The 15,664-nt window shown below is 49.4% G+C and overlaps 1 protein-coding gene across 2 annotated transcripts in view; it reads left to right on the top strand.

The window, feature by feature from the left end:
- The first annotated feature begins 845 nt into the window (after positions 1–845).
- Positions 846–15,664, top strand: part of RFX4 (regulatory factor X4) — a 139,258-nt gene continuing 124,439 nt past the window's right edge. Inside the window, exon 1 of one of the 2 annotated variants that reach the window (XM_081060966.1) lies at positions 846–1,183. In XM_081060966.1, coding sequence (XP_080917092.1) covers positions 1,141–1,183 — 43 coding nt within the window. In that variant the 5' untranslated portion in view covers positions 846–1,140. Of the gene's footprint in view, positions 1,184–1,594; positions 1,664–15,664 lie in introns of those variants that run through there. The other variant, XM_081060967.1, reaches the window with a different exon arrangement.

Here is a 15,664-nt window from a genome sequence, read left to right as displayed (position 1 = left end):
GGGCAGGGGCTGGACAGAAAGACAGGCAGCCAAAACCGGAGAGAGAGACACAGAGGGCGAGAGAAGGACAGACGAGAGACAGACAGGGAGACAAGCAGAGAGAGAGAGGGAGACGGGAAAGGAGAGAGACACGGTGAAGCAGACAGACGCAGAGGAAGACAAAGTTCTGGAGGAGAACTCACACCCTCCTTGCCAAGCAGCCTTCTCACCGCCCAGGTTGGGGGTGAGGTTTGAGGGCTGCAGTTCCCCTACCCCTGTGCCCGCCTCAGCGGTCTCCTCCACGCGTGTCCGCGGATCCGCGTGGAAGGGATCAAGGCATACCTCCTCCGGCATTCCCAGGGCCCCCACTCAAAATTCAGCCCGGGACCCAACGGGGGTGGGCACAAGAAGAGAGGCAAAGGAGTGGGGCCCACTCGTGGTCGCGTAGGCGACGCCCCAGGCTCCCCGGAGTCCCCTGTCGCCCCCCACCCACCCCGCCCGCGCCTCGCCTGGCCGGGTCCAGGGAGGGGTGGGGAGGAGAGAGGGGGCCGCATCTAAGCCAATTTTGATTTCGCCTATAATGAGTGCCGGGCGAAGGCTGGAGAAGGCCTCTGGAACTTTAAATAAGAAAAACGTTGCTAATGCTATAATAGAAGGGGGAAGTCGGAGGGCTGGGATTGCGTCGCTCTGAGCCCCCCTTTTCGGAGGCGGCTTTTCTTATTCAAAACAGGCCCACAATGGGCTTCACAGTGCGCCTCGCCACGGCCCCATCTGACGAGCGGCCATTCATCAGGCCGGCTGGCCTATCAATGACATTGCTCCCATCGGGGCTCCTATAAAATGATGCTTTTTCCCATGAAACATCCGCAAACATTTTGACGGGTTTGGCTTTGCCCGGCTGGATTACTGAGTGTCCCCTCGCTCGCTCGCCCTTCCTCTCTCCCCCTTCTCCGCGCTCTCTCCCTTCTCTTCCTCTTTCCTCTTTCTCTTTTCTTTCTTCTTTCTCTTTCTTTTCCTTTCCTCTTTCATCCTTTTGCCCTTGCACTCTCTGCGTCCGTCCTTCTCCTCTCCTCACTCCCTTCCTCCCTGGGCGTCTCTAGCACAGGGGACCCCCAAACATCAGGACTTTTGGGGAGCGCCTGTGCTGTCCATGGGAAGAGCATGCATTGTGGGTTACTGGAGGAACCCGACATGGATTCCACAGGTTAGTCCTACGGCTGGGGTTGGGGAAGACATTGGGAGGGAAAGTAAAGGGAGAAGGGGAACTTCAGAAACAGTTGCGAAAAGTTCCAAAGGGTCAACTTGACAGTGGAACCCCGGGAAATAACGGAGAGTGTGCCGAAGTTTTCAGTCCCGTGCGACGTGTATAAGTGGATGCGTGGAAGTGTGTGAGTGTGTGTGTGTGTGAGCGTGTGTGTAAATGTAATGTGCGCGCGCGCGCTGAGGAGCGCGCTTTCGCTTGCCCTGGACACAAAGTTACGTAAAGATCCGCTGGCTCGCGGCGAGCTCGAGATGCCACTTACTGAAACTTTGCGAGCCGACTGGCCGTCCCGGGCACGGCTCCTCCCCCAGCTCTGGAGGCCCCGGAATAGCGGTGCGCTCCAGGGCTGGGGGCGAAGGCCGGGAAACGCAGCGGAACTCCCCAGAGACAGGGAGGGCGAAGGCTTCGCACAGTTCCTAGGAGGTGGGGACCGCGGCTGAGGATGGGGGACATGGAGACGCGCAGCTAGAGGGAGGGGCGGCGGCGAACCCGGTGGTCCTAGCAAATCCACGCCCCATCGGCCGGTGGGAGCCTCAGCTGCCCGAGGCCGGGCGCAGCCTCCCTGCCGGGAAGGGGCACCCAGCGAGGCGCTCCGCTCCGGGCTGGGATTCTGTCGGAGGGAAGGCGGGAGCAGGGCGGCCGGCGAGGCCTGGCCGCGGGGTCTGCAAACTGCTCGGCACTTCGGGGCTGCTGGCTGTGGTCGTCGGGTTTGGGGGTCTCTGAGGTCCGAGAAAACGGAGGAAAGACGCCAAGGAATCTCTTACAACGAAACAGGACGGCGTCTCGGTTCTTTCCCCTCTAGAGCCTTCGCTACCTCCCACTTGTAGCACCTTTGAAGAACCGCTGAACTTCTAGATGAGTTATGCTCCCTCTGTCCTTTCAAGGTAGAAGTTCTTTGGAAGGTCACCTCGTCTCCCGGCCGTAGTCTCCCAACCAGTTCACTCCTGTCCGGGCTCGGCTGCAGCTTCGGGGTTTCTTGGGGAGATGAGGTTGGGGAGAGGCAGAAACAGGGCGACGAGCGCGGCCTGGGCCAGGCGGCAGCTGGACGCCAGGCTCGGGAGGGCGCCTGGGGGCGTCCGCGTCTGGGCTTCGAAGCGCGAGGCAACAAGTGCCTTCCGGCCTCTGCCATCCCTCCGCACACGCACGACCCTGCCCTCAGCAAATAAACACCACACGAAGGTTTCCCCACCTCCACCCAAAAGCAGGCTGACAATGGATGTGGGGAGGTGGTAGAGGTCATCCCGGCATCGCCCCAGATTCTTCTGTCCCTGTAGACAGATTTCCAGCCCCTCCAGGCTTCTGACGATGCCTTGGTGCCCGAAACACACACCCGCTTTGGCCAGGGGGACCTTCGGTTTTCCAGGATTGTTGTCTCTCTGTGATTCCAAGAACCAAGTCCCTCTTCCATTGCGCTCCCCCGAGTGGGTGTGGACCCCCTGAGATTGGGGATAAGCTGAGCCCCAAAGTCCTTCTTACTACTCGCAATGACAAACGAAGGCAAGAAGAGGCGTCTTCTGCCGCGGGTATGAGGCAGGCACCCAGAAAGGGAAAGAGCCCCTCCCAACATATTTTTATGTCAAGTGTTTGCGCCACTGCACACCAGCTGTGCACCCCAACTATTGAGGCTAAGATCTTTGAACAAAATTAACCCCAAATCTGAATTGTTTGCGGCCAAGTACTGGCAAAAGGCCCACGCAGGGACTCGGGGTCTCTCTGCAGCCCACAGCCGCCGTGGCCCAGCTGGGGGGTTTAGCCTCCCCTTCCACACGACTGGAGCCTTTCCGTGCGTTCCTGAGGCTGTGAAACGTTCTATTTTCTGTCTTCCACGCAAGTCGTGGTGATGGGAGCACCTGGTCCTTTTACCTCAACTGCAAACGCCCCAAATAGGTTCTGAAACCGAAGTCTTCTCCCCATCCACTCTCCTTCTCCTTTCGAGAATCTGAGGCATCCCTAGATAGCCATCCTAAACTCAAAACCAAAAGTTTTGGGAAATAGTAGTGAGAAGACACGACACGAGGCGCACCAGGTGACGCCACTCGGGCCTGCAAAACCGCGACTGGGCAGAGCGGCTCGGCGCGGTCCGGTCGGGGAGCCTTCCCTCACCTCCCTTCCAGAGCTTAATCCAATTAGCCTTTCTTGTGAGTTTCCCTTGTTATGTAAAGGTCCTTACTCCCCGGCTTGCGGAGACTGGCGCTCCACGGAGCACTTCGATTCTGCTCCTTTTACAACATATCGCGCGCGACCAGAACCACGAATATCATTATTATTGTTTCATTTCGAAAGGGCTCGAACAACCGATTCGCAGCAAGTGCTGGGCGAACTCGGGAGCGTCCCGGATCAGAGAGGCTGGCGAGCCGGGCCTCCGTCCCCTACTCTTAACAGGAAAATCCCCGCAAAGTGCCTCGGGCCCGAGAGACCAGTTTTGCAGAGGCCGGGGCTCTAGTGCTCTGCCTTGGGGCCACTTCAGCGTGACCTGCGGAAACGCGCCCCTTTGTTCCACGTACGGAGCCGGTAATATATTCCTAGAGTTTTCCCCAAATACTCAACAAGTGTGGGGCCAAGACAATAGCCCCGTCGGGGGAGGCCCTGGAGCCGGCGCGCGCCTCCTGGGTCTTCAGCTCGCTCTCGGCAGCGCGTGACAAAGCGGAGCCCCTCTCCGGGGAGACGGGCCGCACCGCCGCGCTCGGGCAGGCAGCGCAGGCCGCAGGCGCTCGCGTGGGGCCTTCCACTCCGCAGCCGCCGTGCACCCTTTGCAGGTGGGAGGCGGGCGCCAATCCCACCCGGCGCGCGCCGCAGCCCCACGCCGCGGAAACGCGAGCACACAGTCCCGCTTGGCCCACCCTACCCACGCAGGCCGCCGAAACACGTAGGTGTTTCTGGCGTGTGGGTCCAATCGGGGTTACGCTACCCAGGCGAGCGTTGCTCAGTTACCGAAGGTAACGGAAAATTCGAGAACGAGAGGGAAAAGTAGATCGAATTTTAGGCCCCGGAGAACTTCTGCAGAGTGGGCGGGGGCCAGGTGGGTCGCCTACGCAACAGAAGGGTCGTTTCTCGTTAAACGGGATGGCGCTTTAGAGAGGGGCACTGCTGAGCCCCAACTGGAAACTTCTGCCTCTAAGTGCTGCCCCCATCTTCAGAATACAGAGCTGGGACGGCTGAAGTACCCCTGGAGCCGGATTTGAGCCCCTCGGGCCGCAGCGGCGGGAAGGCACGCTGGTTCACAGGTGCGGGCTCAGGCCCGGCCTGGTTCCGTGGGCCCCCAGGTGAGGACGTTCAGTGGCATAGGCTCGGGCCCCACGGGGCAGAGAACACCCGGGGGGGATCGGAGCCCGGCCTCCTCCACCCTTTCCTGGGAGCGGCCCTAGTCGAGGAGCCGCCTTCTGCGGCCCCGGTACCGGTACCGGGTCTGCGGGCTCGGGAGAGCAGAGTCCAGGGGTCTGAGCTTTGCCCCCCCACCCCCGCGTTCAAATCACACTGTCTCTCCCTCCGTGTGTGTGTGTGTGTGTGTGTGTGTGTGTGTGTGTGTGTGTGTGTGGCCGGCGAGAGAGGCTTGCGCGCCCCCACCCTCGCCACCTGCCAAGCGCCGGCGTCTGGATTTGGTAGCAGGTCAAGCGAGAGCCTCGTGGTCCCGGGGTCCCCAGGCCCGGGGATTCCAGCCTTTGTCCGCGCCGTACACCGGTGTGCTGACCCGGTCCGGGGAGCCCCGCACCCGACTGCGTGCGGCGGCCCAGGACGCTGCGCTTTCCCACCCGGCCTGAAGGACCTGGAGACCCGGAAAAGTTTGCAGGGGCCGCCTGCGGGGTAGGCCCTGGGATTTCCAGAGCCGCGCCTGCCCCCTCCCCAGCGCGTCACCATGGAGACTGTTGGAAGTTGGTGGCGGAAAACAGACCCCGGGCAAAAGCAAAATATTATGAGTGCAGTTGGGGTGACTTCTGGGGGGCGGGGGACCGGAGGGCATGAGCAGGAGCCAGAGGCAGAGGCCGACAACAAAGGGCCGAATGCGAGTTGGAGAGAGGAGTTTGCACAGGGCCTCCCCGCCGCTCGGTGAGAGCGGGACCGTCCTGCTTCCCAGGGGCTCCGTGGTCTCTAATTTCTCTCCAGCAGCTACACCTTTTCTCAAGCCCCTGCGCATCCTCCCTTTCACCTCCTCTCCGGGTTCTCTTGCAGCCCCCCTCACCATCTTGAGGTTAGGCGCCAGCTGGGCAGTGCGCCCACCTGCCCCGGAGTCACGGGCTCACCAACGTGAAAGGTTCTGGCTTTTCTTCCCCACGACCCGTGGGTCGCCCAGGATAAATTCTCACACCCCCGCCCTTCTCCAACCAGATCTGAAAGGGTGAGGAGACTGGATAAGGCGGGAAAGAGAAGAGAAGGAGGGCCTGTTCAGAAATCTTGGATGGGGGCTGGTGGAAAGGAGATCTTGTCTGACTTTTTTTCTCTGTGCAGTGGGAAAAACTGAGTTATAATTCCGACTCAGCCACTTGTAATGTTACTTCAGGCAAATCTAGCCTTTCCGAGGTTAATTTTCATTGCTTGTAAAATGAAAGATGAAGACAGCTCACAGTTTGGGATTCTCTGACAAGTTAGACGTATCCCTCTCTAGAATCCAGGAAGCATCTTTGAGTTTCCTGGAACTATGAACTATGATCCCCTGCACAATTAATGAATCTCTCCCCAAACTAATAATAGACTAAAATATTTTAAGAAAAGTCACTTAGGATTTTGAGATTCAGGATCCTTGGATAACCATTTTGAAAGGCCTACTATTTACTTTGTCAATGACACCTGACGGTGCATTCCTTAAGTCTTTGGCCAGTTCTTTGCATCCCAAAATGATTTACTAAAAGACACTAGCTATTATGGAGCGGTACCCAATGGTAGTTTAGGAAATACTGAAATGCCTGGAGATGATGAAGCCAGCATCCCAGACTGGCACATAAATAATGGTCAGTGTGGTAAAATGTTGCCATCAAAGGAAAACCAGACTGTCCCCTTTGCTGGAGCTTTCAGAAAGAGGTGAGGCTGTTCTCACACTTAGCCATTTCTCCTGGTGATAATTTCAGCAGAGGAGCCCTTCCCTTCTCCCAGAAACTGTTGCCTTGTCTGCAAATGAATGGATTGGATGTAATGATCACTGTGGTCTGCCTAAACTTCTACCACTCAATTCCATGCCTGTGTTCAGATATGTCTTCTGGCCTATATGTGAAATCTACCTGGTACTTTGTTTATAAAGTCATTTTATGGTCATTGATCTTCACAGGTGCTTCACGAGAGAGGCATTATTGTGACCTGCATCAAGCACAGGGTGTCTCTTCCATTTCCAAAAGTGTAAGATTGTGATTCTAAATCCAATTGGTGTGTTTGTTTGCCTTAAAGGCTGAGAAGGTGTGAAATGGTGACATCAAAAGTTGAGATACTGGATGGCAGGTCTCCACGTGTGTAGGCAGCTGAGAGCCCCCCCCCCACAGGTCACTGGGGACACTCGTTTGTCCCTCAGGGTTCTAAGGCTCTGTGCGATGTTGTTTTCACCCCTTCCACTCTATATGTCTTTGCAATTTTATTAAGGTTTATGGGAGAGAGAATGAACTCAAAGACAGATTATTTGGAAGTGTCAGATAAAAGTTAAAAAACTACTTTGGGACTCGTGCTCTATTGTGTTATGCCATTATAGCACCCTGAGCCTTCCACCGGTAATTTATGGGGACAGCTGGCTTCTCCTCCTGTCTTTGTTTAATTGAGGAGCGTCCTGAGATTGCAAGGTGAGCTGTTAAAAACCGTTTCCTATCCCAACTACTTATGTGTGCTTATCAGGATTTTAAAATACTCTGCTACTAAAACAATACGCAGAAATGAATTTGGTACTGGAATAAGATAATTTCTGTCTACCCTTACCCCTGATTTTGAATGCTTGAGTTCATAATCCTATTATCCCTCTTGTTCTTATTGATTAGGTTTTTAAAATAATTTTACATATTTGACCATATAAATTCGATTTAAAGCAATAAGTTACAAATTTGACCTATTTTACATTGGAGATGGTTTGTAAGACATCTTTTGAAAAGAAGGTTCCACTTCCAAAAAAAAAATAACAACACTGATTTGAAATATATGGTAGTAAACTTCTTCCTTCCTCCAAAATGGATGTGCCTAAAACCCAAGCTTGTTTCTCTCCTTGCCCCTCCCCACCAACTCCCAGCTATTATCACCAATGAAAGCATGGTACTTACTCTCCACCCGCTTCTCACCCCCACTGATAAACCCCCCATGGCGCATCAGTGCTTCTGGCCCACTTGAGCACAAGAGAACATCTTTTAGGCCCTGTGTGCTATTTACTTTTGCTGCTTAACAGATCACTTCAAAACTTAATAACTTAAAGCAAGAACCATTTATTTAGCTCACGATTCTGTGGGTTAGCAACTTGGGCTGGGCTCAGCTGAGTGGTTCTTCTGGTCTCTGCTGGGCTCCTTCAGGCATTTGTGGTCAGCTGCTGCATGAACTCTGCTCATCCGGGATGTGCTCCCTCCCATGGGATCCCCTGTCTAGGACCTTGGCTGAGATGAGCTCTGCTCCACATGGCCCCTCACTGCCAGACAGACTGATTAGTTGGCTAATCAGTCTTGTTCACATGGTGGCAGCAGGTTGCCGAGAGAGTGGAACTGTGTAAAGCCCCTTGAGTTCCTAGCCAGAACCTGCTAAATATTGCTCCTGCCACATTATTGGCTGCAATAGATCAAAGGCCATCTGAGGAGATTCAGATGTCCTGGCCATTGGAGAACAAAATACTTTGGGTGAATTTATCAGAGGTTTTATTCGGTCTCATTCACTGAGCACTTATAGGTGACAGACCCTGGGAATGAACAAAGCCAAAGTCCCTGCTGTCAAGGACTTTAGAATGTATTTGATGAGAGAAGATATGGACATACTGAGAATGATGAACACTCCAAGGGACATAAAAATAGTCCTCTTGGAGCCTAGAAGGAAAGATGCTGTATCTTGTTGAGTACCTACAATGTGTCATCCCAAAACAGGCACTGTGTCACGCCTTCGCCATTTAAGTCTTACCACGATTCTGTGTTGTCCATTTTTTGGATGAAAGAGAGTCTGGACCTTGCCTGGGGTCACACTTTGTACATAGCAGAGCTAGATTGGAGACCAGACTGGGGAAGCCCATTCCCTTGCCCCACCCAGCCCACTGCATCTGGGCACTGCTGGAGTGCCAGCCTGGCAGGGCTTGGGCCTGTCTCTGGCCTTAAGGTGGAAGGGAAACATATAGATGAGAGTTGAGATTCATAGAGTGTTGTTGTCTTTGGGCTCCAGAGAAAACTTCTTCGAAGGCATTGTGTGATTCTGCATTTGAAGAGGATTTTAAATGATGGCAGTAATGGGAAGCAGTGCATCCTAGTGGTTAAGTATAGATTTTGGACAAATTTTAGCTTGCTTCATTCATTCATTCAGGGAAACTGTGTGTCTCCTATGTGCCCAGCATTGTGCTGGATGCTGGGCCTGACAAAAATGCCATCTCTACTTCTCTGGAGCATAAATTCTAGACAGACAAACAAGTAAACACACAAAAAAACAGATAGTTTCAGCAAGTGCTGAGCACTACTGGGAAGAAAATGACCACTACCTGGAGTAATGAAGATAGGAAGGTTGCTATCTCTCCTGGGGTGTCTTTCTGCTGCATAAAACTGTGTACCTTTGGTATGGAAGCTTAATATTGCTGAGCCTCAGTTTTCTTACGGAACTGATACAACCATCTAATACGGCTGTTGAGTATGAAATGTGAAAGTGGTAATGGATACTGTCTATTCAGTACTTACTATATGCCTTCATTTTGCTTGTAAGCATTTTTTATTTAAATGTATTATCTATGTAATGCGCACCTCAACCCTATAAAGAAGGAACTGTTATTATTCACAGTTCAAATGGGCTAAAGACTGAAATGAAAGCTAGAGGCTGAAGTGTTCATTGAGTTTCTGGGCTCTAGCAGTTGGGCTGCTAAAGACACCCCTTGATTGCACGGGAAGTCAAATCAGTCTTAATTGTGTGTACAGAATGCAGGTGATAAATCTCACCTTTTATTTGTATTTTAAAAGTTAATGTTTATTAAATGCCTTTTATGTTCCAGGCATGGACTCAGTGCTTTAAATGCTTTATTAGTTATGTTTTAAAATGCATGTTGTGGGTACTATTATTATCTACTCCATGGTATGCAGTGAGAAACTGAGGCAGATAAAGGATATCCATGAAAGTGGCCTAACCTACGAGTGATCTATACTCTTAGTCACAAGGCCATACTGACTTTCTCTTCTTTTTTGTTTTAAGTGAGGGAGAAGGTGGTGGAAGGGATAGCCAATAAAGCATTATGTCATTTTAGCAAAAGCAAAGGACTCGCTATTTTCTCCCTATATGAAAGTGTTAGGATAGTCCTTTAAACTGCAAAGGCAACATTTTAAATTATTCTTGACAAAGACAGGGACGTAAAGCATTCGTATCTTTACTACAGATGTGACGTGTACTGTAGTCTTCTTTGGGATTCAGTGGAAGTTTAGTTAACATTTGCTTTGTCTCTGAGGATGTCAAGGCTTCATTCATGCTCACATACAGACACACCTCAGTAAGGATAAACTTATGAGGCAAAGGCCATTAAGTAATGGGATAACGTATGTAGCCTTTAGGCAATTTAGCAATCAATGTATTGCAGCTAGAAGTCAGAGCTGTGTTACATGACTTCAGGTGAATATGATATGGCGCAATGAAAAGAACGTGTGCCTTACCATCAACCAGACCAAGGTTTAAATCCCAGCTCAGTCACTTTCTCGCTATGTGACCCAGGACAAATGACCTGACTTCTTTAAGTCTCCTTCTTTGTGAAAACTACTCCTTACCTTCTTAGGGTTGTTAAGAAATTATGATGAAACTGTGCACATTAAGTTAAGCCTGGCTCCAAGAAATTGCTCAGTAAATAGCAGATCTTATTACTGATAACAATGATCTGGTCTTCCTATGCCAATCCTAGGTGTCTAGCGGGACAAATATCCTGAAATAAACAACGACATAGTTTTCTGTGCTATGCAGACACAGCCCCAGGTCTAATGTGAAGAGAAAGCATTCTTTGCTAAAGGCTTTAGACTGAGGGATTAATTTCATTTTCATTTCTCTACCTTTCCCACGATGGAGGCATTTTATGTGCTCCTGTTGGCCATGATTTCATCCTTGTGTTTTCCAGTGTGTTAAAGAAAGTGGAAAAATGTGTCTTTGTGGAGGCAACACCTGTTGACTGGCGCTTGAATCCTGGGAGAGAGTTACGTAGCTCACCCAGAGGAAGCATCTGTTGCACACCTCTGGGGGTGGGGGTGGGGCCTGCACAGCTCCTGATGCTTCTCCAGTTCAGGAATGTGATGGTCCACATTCTCCCCCGACTCCCACCCCAACACTTGTGGGCATCACTGTTGAAGACAACCATTGTACACTTGATTTTCAGGAAGTGGAAAACTCAGTTTCAAATGAACTATTCTCTGAAACTCATTTTAGCAGGATGCAGAGGAAGTGTTTAGGTCTTTTGCATTTCTTCAGTATTTTTTTAATGTGAGGAGACAATGTCCATTTGTTCTGTTTTTGTCTTTATAATTACGTTTCTTACCTTCGTGTGGTTTCTGAGTTTTTGAAATGTTAACAGCTTTCTTAGAGAGAGAAGAGAGAATGGGGAGAGAGGAGAGGTCATAAAAAAGCAGAAAAGAATTAAATTCAGTCCTTATGTTTGCTATTGAATATGGTCGAAATTTAGGCAACTAGGGCTGGATTGACTTGTGCCAGTAGATTTTGTGGTTTCTGTATGTCAGATCTGATCCTTCAAGCAGAATTGCTTTAAGATATGTATATAGTTTCTATTTTTTTTTGTAGTTGGTTAATCCGCAGTAAAACGTAACAGCATATAATCTGCCCCTGAGCAATCAATAATTATTAGTACAGGTGAACCTGAACATGTTACGTTTATATTGTTGTGGCTGTTTTGTTTGAATTTAAAGGGATAATAAGAAAGCCCTTGAAAAGGCTGCAACCCCGTGACGGTTTGTTAGCGTTTTGTGTCCTGAGTGTTTTCTGACTACCCAGTTGTGCTAAAGGTCAGGGTTACTTAGACACAGCCTAAGTGAGATTGCTAAATGCAGCAGGTTTTTATTAATTGGAATGGAGAATTAGCACTTCATAAGCATTGACCCCCTGAATCCATCATGTTGGAGGGAATGCACTATCAGACAGCACTAGTGAACTGCTCTAGAAGGAGATTTTGAACTGTCATTTGAATAATCTATACAGTGATTAGTGATTATTAATTACACTGCCAGCATCTAATTTTTGAGACGTAAATGCATTTTGTGAAGAAAATGATGTCAGCATGTTTGTTTTGATGTTTCGTGAGTACCATGAAATCATTTCAAGTTACTATTAGACTTTTGAAGAAGGAAATGTTTCTTTGCACGTTGCCATTGTAGAATTTATAATTTACAAAAATGAGCATAAGTGAGTTTGTTTTGAGTTCCACACCATCTTTTTCTGAATGATGAGTCTAAAATGGGGCTATTCACACATGTGACATATTTATAATGTGTGTACTGAGTCTAAATACTCATGGGTAGGTCAAGTTCCTCTTGAAATTATTAGGATTTTATAAAGTTCCAGAATTGAGCCCATGACACAAACTCAAATCTATTTACGATGGAACTGATTAATTACTTTAAACATTTTGCCATGTTTTCTTTGTGGTGTCAGTTCTGCTGATAATAAATCTTGCGTGTGGGAAGGCTTAGAGGACCTCTATAAGTTCTTTGCTCCACCAAAAAGAGAATCTACTAACTTTGTATCAGCCTTATATGACTCCTAAAAAGGCTAAAAGTTCTGTTTCTAGGAGTTTTCTTTCTTTTCTTTGATGACTCCTTTTTCAAAAGCAAACCAGTTTCTCCATTACGCATTATTTGACGTCATAGAAAATAAATAACATTGGCTGAGGAAGCTCTGAGAGTTTACAAGGAAGGAAGACCCCAGAGGGCTTGAGGCCCTCAGTTAAAACATTACAACCTTTAAATACTGGAGAGAAGATTTCTAAAGCGTTGAGCAGCTGTTGTGAGAGGGCTTTGGCCTCCACGAACTTTTATTTTCAATTCAGTGGGCAGAGTTTTGGAGGTTGCTGTGGTTTGCGTAGGGGACCTTTTCAGAAATGCCAGGCTCGTAGGAAGAAAAAAAACAAAACAACACAGCTTTTCTTCTAATCAAGGCTCCGTGTTAAAGTTTGAAAACTTTGCTGTGATTAGAAGAATGAGTGATTTCTCTGCTTCACTGGGGTTTCCTCTGGGTGCCCAGGCTGCAGGGCATTCTCTGTCGGCCACCTCTCAGGGCACAGCTGAGTGGACGGCAGGGAGCGGGAGAGTTGCCCGCCCAGGGCTGGCCCTGCAGGCACCCAGCATGGGCCCGGCACAGAGGCTGGAGGGGCCCAGAGCACAGCCGGGAAAGCATGCCCTGCAAGGGGTCCAGATGGATCCAAGAGACCAGGAACCCACAAAAAGGATCCCCTGCGGGTCCTGTGTTTTGTTCAGAGTTTGTTTTGGCATTGAGAGACATTTTAAAAAAAGAAAAATAAATGAAAACACCAAATCTGTATGATTATAGATACTACCTGGAGACTACATAGTGATACATAGGTCATTTTGGGGAAGGAAAGAAAGAAGGAAAAGATGGGAGGGAGGATGGAATGGAAGGAGGAAACACTGAAATCATTTTGGTAGTTGATGGCAGGCTGATTTAATGAATGCTTTTCAAAATTACGGTTACTTTTTAAAAAATTTTTTAAATGACTTCCATTTAACATTGGGTAGCAGATTAATACAATTTATAATCTTTTCCAGGCGTTATACTAAATGCTAATGCATGTTTTACCTCATTTAATTCTCATGCCGAACCTGTGGTGCTATTATCCCCATTTTACAGATGACAAAACAGATTCAGAGAGCTGAGTTAACATGTCCAGGCCAAACAGCTGGTGTCAAATCAGGATTTGAACACACATCATTCTGATTTCGAAGCCGGGCTGCCTCCTTGCTTCCTAAAGCCTGGAACTGGAAGGAACGCTTTAGAGACGTCCATTCTAGCTCATCTCCCAGTGAGAGATGCCAGCTCACAGTGCAGTTTTTTGAAGCACATTGTCATGGGTGTCAGTGGGTGCCTGGCTGCCACGGGCACCCCAATTTGGCAGCAGGCAGCTGAATGAGGACACCCACGCAGGAAGGTGTCCTTCCTGCGGGGACACCTTCGTGCAACATGTGCCGTTCATCTCAGATCATTGTCAGAGCTTCCGAGTTCACCCTGGCTCCACCGCTGGGTAGCTGTTCCCTGCCTACCAGTGACTTGGGCAAATTTGACATCTTAACACACATCATCAAGGGCTTCGTATCTATTTACTTACAGATGTGATTCTCCTTTTGATAGGTTCCACATAAAAGCCTTGGAGTTAAAATAACAGCACCTTCCATTTGCATAACAGGTTGCTGTTTGCAATCACTGCTACAACCATTAATAGCAGGGAGTGTGCAATCACCGGTACAGCCGTGCACATCTCTGGCTGTGGCGTCCCATAGGCTGGGTGCGAATTAGCTTTGCCACGGGCGAGATGTATGAACTCAGCAACTTCTGTAACCTCTCTGAGCCTGCGTTTGCTTGTCAGTCAAGTAGGGCCGTGCACAATACCCACCTTACAGGGTATTGTGAGGATTCAATGAAGTAACACATATGAAGGGGCCCGCACGGGGCCTGGGCATGTTGTAAAAGCTCAGTGAACAGAAGGTGCTTTGAGTGTCACTTGCTTCTAACACCCGCTTTCTCCCCGTCACCACCCCTCCCCCACGCACCCTTCACAAGGACTGCGTAGAAGACACAAACAAAATGTTACACAACACTTCTGTCATGCTCAGGCTTTTCAGTGCACGTCCTCGTAAACCTGTCTCTGCTCGGAGAGATCATTCCCACTTTACACTATAGTGAAACTGCCGCTCAGTGGGGTTGAGTCCCGTGCGTTAGGTCATATAGCAAATGAGTACCTACACAGGGTATGGCGCCAGCACTGATCCTGCTTTCTTCCAACCAGGCCGTCTCCAAGTCAACTGAAAACCCAGTCGTGAGGAAGAGGCTGGTGGTTTCTCTTCCACACGGAGTTCTGACTGTCCCAACTCTGCCTGTCAGTGCCCTCGCCCACACAGACCCAAAGGACACATACTTTCCATCCTTGTTTTACGTGTTTACTCGACGCTTCTCCCTTGGCTTCTCCAGATTTCCGCCTGTGTCCTTCCTATCTGTGCACAGAGCAAAGCATTCTACTCGAGTGTCGTGCACGAGTCAGTGCTCCATAAATATTGACTTTAGATATAAATCCTTCCCTCCTTCATATTATGAAAGACGCTACATCTCTTTGTTTGCTTTCTAGGAAGCCTGGCTCAAGGCTCCATGTAAAAAAGTACTTGATAAATTAACCGCAGATGAACTGACACTATTTCGTGCCCCTACTAGGTGCCAGGCATGCTGTTGGTGCTTCATTCATTCGTTTCTTTCCCTCCATTTTTTTCTGTCCTTCTCCTCTGCTCATTGATCTGCTTGCTCTGCTGTGCCCGGCACCATCTAGGTGCAAGGAATCATGGGTGAATAGGACACAATCAACTCTTAAGAAGTTGATGGTGTCTGTCCGAACCCTCATGATGACCCATGGCGTGGAATTTTTAAGTACTGTGTAGGAAGGACATTGAGGGCCATAGGTTCAGGAATTTGTCAAGGTTGCAGAGCTGACTTAGTCACTGGTAAAGAGAAGATTAAAATTAGTGTCTTCCTGGCTTCCGGGACCATGTTGTTCTCATCGTACCAAGAGATCCAAGAGCCAAACAGAACGAGTGACGACAGGAAGGGACTACACTGGGATGCCTTGGGGGTGGTCGTGATATAAAACTTCTAATAGCTAAGAATGTAGTGCTTTTCAGGTAAGCACTCTGTGCCTTCCTTAGTCACTTAATTCTCATAAAACTCCACGAGCAGCTGTTACTACTACCCCATTTTGTTGATGAAAATAATTGAGGCTCAAGGAAGTTGTCACTTGCCCAAGGTCATACAGTGAGGAAGTCAGACTTGAGCCTGGCAGCGGGGCTCCACAGACCCTGTTCTTTAACGCTGCACTGTCATTGGGGGAAAAAAACAGAAGGGCCTCTGTCATAAATAGGTACCTGGGAACCACAGGGGTTGCATGTATCTAGCAATTGCTCTGTGCCAGGCACTATGCTAAGTGCTTTGCATGCATCCTTCCCTGGAATCTCACACCACTAAGATGAGGCGGGCAGATTATTCAGGAGGGGACTCTGAGGTTTAGAGAGTTGCCCTGAAGTCATGCAACTGGTA

Source organism: Rhinolophus hipposideros, assembly GCF_964194185.1.
Source record: "Rhinolophus hipposideros genome assembly, chromosome: 9".
Lineage (NCBI taxonomy): Eukaryota > Metazoa > Chordata > Mammalia > Chiroptera > Rhinolophidae > Rhinolophus > Rhinolophus hipposideros.
The sequence above is the reverse complement of the archived record's forward strand: the minus strand, read 5'-3'. Positions and strand labels throughout refer to the sequence as shown.